General features: G+C 35.6%; 1 protein-coding gene across 2 annotated transcripts in view; it reads right to left on the bottom strand.

Annotated features, from left to right (window-relative positions):
- The window catches only part of LOC119837506 (alpha-N-acetylgalactosaminidase), a 47,513-nt gene that overhangs the window by 2,885 nt on the left and 39,690 nt on the right, over positions 1–4,938 (bottom strand). For both annotated transcript variants that reach the window (XM_038363105.1, XM_038363106.1), the window contains exons 7-8: positions 3,736–3,933; positions 915–1,079 (exon numbers count right to left, since the gene is read on the bottom strand). In XM_038363105.1, the coding sequence (XP_038219033.1) occupies positions 915–1,079; positions 3,736–3,933 (363 nt within the window). The remainder of the gene's footprint in view (positions 1–914; positions 1,080–3,735; positions 3,934–4,938) is intronic.

The following is a 4,938-nucleotide window of genomic DNA, read 5'->3' as shown; positions in this document are numbered from 1 at the left end:
CAAAATAAAGCTACTCACGGATTATTAGCTTGATAGTAATCAAGTGCAAAAATGGGCGATGGATCCTGGACTATAAAGCAACCCTGCCAATAACAAGGATTTTAAAATTTATTGCGCATAGCAAGGTAATAAAAATGATAACTGATGACTGTTATTGTATATAAAGATGTTATTTTGATCAACGTACACATATCTCTATTATGTTATATTAATATCATTGTATTTGAAAAAACGTCGGGATAGGATTTTGGTTTGTTTATATATATATATACTAGCTGCGCCCCGCGGTTTCACCCGCGTAAGTCCGTATCCCGTAGGAATATCGGGATAAAAAATAGATGTTGGCCGATTCTCAGACCTACCCAATATGCTTACCAAATTTCAGAGGAATCGGTCAAGCCGTTTCGGAGGAGTTTGGCAACGAAAACTGTGACACGAGAATTTTATATATATATATATATATATATATATATATATATATATTGTATTAGGATAATAACTGTAAAAGCAGAAACCTTTACAAAAAGTCAACATATTTATGTGTATATATTAAAATCACCATAATTACTTATTTAAACAATATGTAACATTTATTTGTAAGGAATTTCTATATTTTTTATTCTGAACACGTCCATGACCCAAAGCGACTAAGTGTCAAATGCGTAAATTTCCCCAAAGTGTCAAAGGGTCCACCGTGTATATTTCCTCAAAATGACTAAGACTCCATCATGTATACTTCCCCAAAGTGACAAAAAGTCCACCGCGTATATCTAATTCGACTTGTCTACATAGCGTAAAAATATAAAAATAATGTCGTAAAGCGTTGTTATAAACCTTCACATCGCAAAATATTTTGTAAAAAGTGTTCTGTTTTCTGTACTAATAATAAATAAATAAAAAAGCGTGGGACAAACCTCGACCCGGTACCCGTTGGGGTTGTTCAAGCCAAGCTCCCGCAGCGTGACAGCGACGTCCGAGGGCGTCCCGTCCGTGCGCCGGTTGACGAACGCCACCGCGTACGAGTAGTGCTGCCCCTGGATGGGTAGGATGGGCCGCGACCAGATCTCTATGCCGCGGTGCTGCGTATTTTGTAAGATAACAAATTAAAACGAAATAATGATTCGATTACGTCATACATACGGTGGCAACATCTTTACAATATATTTTTCCATAAAATAAAACAAACTCGAGATTAGACTAGTTCAGGCGAAAGGAATAGCTACAGAAGATAACAAGTCAATCAACAATCTAGTCGCCACATAAATAAGGAAAACGAATTTGCGGAACGCGACGGTATCGGCATAGAATAATAAGTACAAGTGCAGAAGCAGCACTTCCCGTAACCATTCATAGAATTAGCGAATCTTGCTACTAAACAATAAAGTTCAATTCAGCTCGCATAAGCGCTCAGTGCCTACCGAGATATTCACCTAAGTATTGCCCCTCTCTTCTAACGTGTAACTCTGTCACTGTCTGGCGCAGAGTGACGCGATATCTATGGCGGTAGAGTTGTATAATATTTCTATAATATTATAAGCGAGCCGAAATACTCAGTCACTTGACCACTTATTGCGTCATACGTTTGATGCGTATGTAGTATTTACCCGGTCAATTAGGTAGATAAAACAATCAATATTACAGAGTCTCCCATCTACACTAATATTATAAAGAGGAAAACTTTGTTTGTTTGGTTGTAATGAATAGGCTGAAAAACTACGGGACCGATTTTAAAAATTCTTTCACCATTCGAAAGCTACATTATCCACGAGTAACATAGACTATATATGTACCACGGGCGAAGCCGGGGCGAACAGCTAGTTTGTAATAAAATCACAACAAACCTATCTTTAGCCTAATTGTACATGCCTAATTGCACGATAATCTAAAAAACTAGAGTAGGCCATTGATATAAATATAAGTTTTGAAGTAGGTACTGTTTTTTATTTCATTCACAAGTTTGAATTCATGTTATTATACACAGATAATAATAATTAATTAGTAGTCTGTATAATATATAGTAGTCAAACACTCGTAATTGCAGGGAATTTGAAATATTTTGAGTAATACAGTAAGGATAACAAAATCTATTAGAGTATTCCAAACGAAAGTTTATATTTGAAAATAATATTATCATTATATTAGACGCTCGCCCCTGCTCCGGTCGGATACCAAGATTCCTGTTTTACACCAAGGGAGCATTTAATCGGGATAAAAAGTATCCTATCACCCAAGTCAGCTGTCTGTATACCCAATTTCATCAAAATCCGTTCAGTACTTTCAGCGTGATTAACGGACAAACTTTCACATTTATAATATTATAGTGATAGTGCGATTAGTGTGATTACTATGAGGCACCCGCGAGCGCAGTTATTATTCTGTGACACCCGACTGTCGATGCGTAGGCACTTATCGCTGTAGGCAAGGCCGAGTGGCGGTGGCCTGCTATCGGTCAGTGAGATTGTGTGCTTAGGGAGGCCACGAATATATAAATGTTATTAATATTTTGACGTGACAACGTCTTAAATTAGGTTGCGGCTCGGAGTCACTCATGAAAAAGTGTAACGCCCGGTAACGTTACGATGAGTCACCGAACTATGATCGGTTCGCCGCGCGCGCAGCACTAGAGAATTAGGCGCATTGAATCGGCGCGTGCTTGTGTCTCTGTCTCTGTCTTTTTAGTAAACAAAATATATTTTCTATAGTTAAAATTTGTGCAATTCTTATTTTCATTCAATTCCTTGTTCCTATTGTGAAATTTAATAATATTCATATCAATAAATATTCTACCGAGAAAAAGACGTTGTCACGTAAAATCTTCGCCCGTAAAACCGACTTTACAGGCAACCATTTTTTAATGACATTTACGTTTATCGTTTAAGAGAAACATCACACTTTTCGGACATACATTTCTTTTTTTTTGTCACAGTCGGCAATGGAGCTGGTGGGACGCCTGATGGTAAGCGCTACCACCGCCCATGAACATTTGTAGAGACGTAAAGTCGATTACAGACCTTACGCCTCTACAAATGGATTGCCGACTTTAAATTGGGAAGGGATTAAGAAAGGATTGTCGAGAGGAATAAAAGAAAGGACTGGGAAGGGGAAGGAAAAGGATATGGGCCTTTTTCTTGAGTTTATTATGAAATAATATTGAAGATGGTCATCAAATTAAAGAACTAGCTTTAAAAATATGTTTATCAAACCAAGACAACTTTCCATAATAGCTAATATTCTAAAATTTTACTCTCAGATCCATTACATTAAAATATGTCCAAATATATTAGATAAAATAATGATAAAGCGAGTTATATATATTCAATCCTCGAACAATTTGGCTTAAAGATTTTTTTTCTTATTAATAGCGGTAAATTATACAACGAGGTACAAAGAATTTTAAATTTCCATACTAAAACAAAAAAAAAATTACAACATAATTACTTTTTTCTCTGATTTATAAGAACACCTCTACCACATATATTTGATCAGAACATACACTTTTTTATAGGTTCAAAACCCAGTATTCAAGAGCAAAAATGCAAATAATTTGAGAAATTTTATACATATTTCGCTTCTTTTACCTTGCCTGGTACAGATCACTGTACAGCGACAAGGCGTCCGATTGTACTATATCGTTGTCGTGTAAATGTTTCTATGTGTGTTTTCGTTTGCCATAGTGGAGTTAAATAAATAAATAAACAATTTATCGATTTTTTTTGCTATTGTCATGGACATTACCTTATAAATCCTCCGTCCCTGTATACCCAAGGGATCCTGGTCGACTTCTATAATCTTCCTGTTCTGCAGGATCGCCTTGTACTCCGGCCGGATGGTTCTCAGGTCGACGCTCATCAATAGCGGCGCAGCCAATATTGCCCATATGGCAAACTGCGTTTTGCTCTGCTCGTAAGATAGACCGAAGTTGCCTATGATTAACTGTAAAAAGAAAATTACGGTTAGAAACTGTCGTGTAAAGCTGGAGAGTTTGTTTCGTTGTTTGAACGCGCTAATCTATCCTAAATACCTATCTCAAAAATATTATATGCCAGCGATAAGACCGCCTATTGTACTTAATTTTAAGCTTTAGTAAAATATCTTAAATAAGTGTAATCACACCACCGCACTAATATTATAATTGTAAAATTTTATTTGTTTGGATATTTATCCGTCAATCACGCTGAAACTACTGAACGGATTTCGATGAAATTTGATATACAGCCAGGGTATGAGCTGACTTGGGTGATGGGGTACTTTTTATCCCGATATGCTCCCTTGGTACAAATAAATCATTTGTAAATGTCCTTATTCCACGCGGGCGAAGCCGCGGACGGAAACTAGTGAAGAATTTATAAATAAATCATCAAAATCGGTTCAGTTGGTAAAGAGTTCATTGGTAACATACATCATGACACTGGATTTTTATATATTAAGATACTCGTATCAATATGTACCACGGGAGAGACAGCGGCGGACTCTAGTAAGTGATATTTGGCAACAAAAAGCGTTGTACATTTATTAAATATATAAACTAATATCAAGGACTCAAATCCATTAAAATATCAAGTACTATAACATCAGAATTCTCAGCGTAACAATGTGATCCATAAATAAATAAGAATTAAAAAAAAACTACGTAACATTATAAATTAGTTGCAATGGGGGAAAATTCAAATCTCCTACTGGCACAGGTTAGCAAATACACGTCTAGTCATGTATTCAAATATAATAATTAATTGGTATACAATCTACACAAAATCTCTATTATTGGTATTTATATTTATTTAATTTATATATACTTATGAATGTTATGCAATATGTTTATGTAAGTATATTGATGTATTTATGTACTTCAAACCTTCATAGCCCTTTATACTTAGTCTGGCCATAAATACTGTTACACTTAATTATAAAAAAATATTACATTTGAATTTCGAATCTGTC

This window comes from Zerene cesonia, chromosome 27 (genome assembly GCF_012273895.1).
Source record: "Zerene cesonia ecotype Mississippi chromosome 27, Zerene_cesonia_1.1, whole genome shotgun sequence".
NCBI lineage: Eukaryota > Metazoa > Arthropoda > Insecta > Lepidoptera > Pieridae > Zerene > Zerene cesonia.
This window is presented reverse-complemented; position numbering and strand designations above follow the sequence as displayed.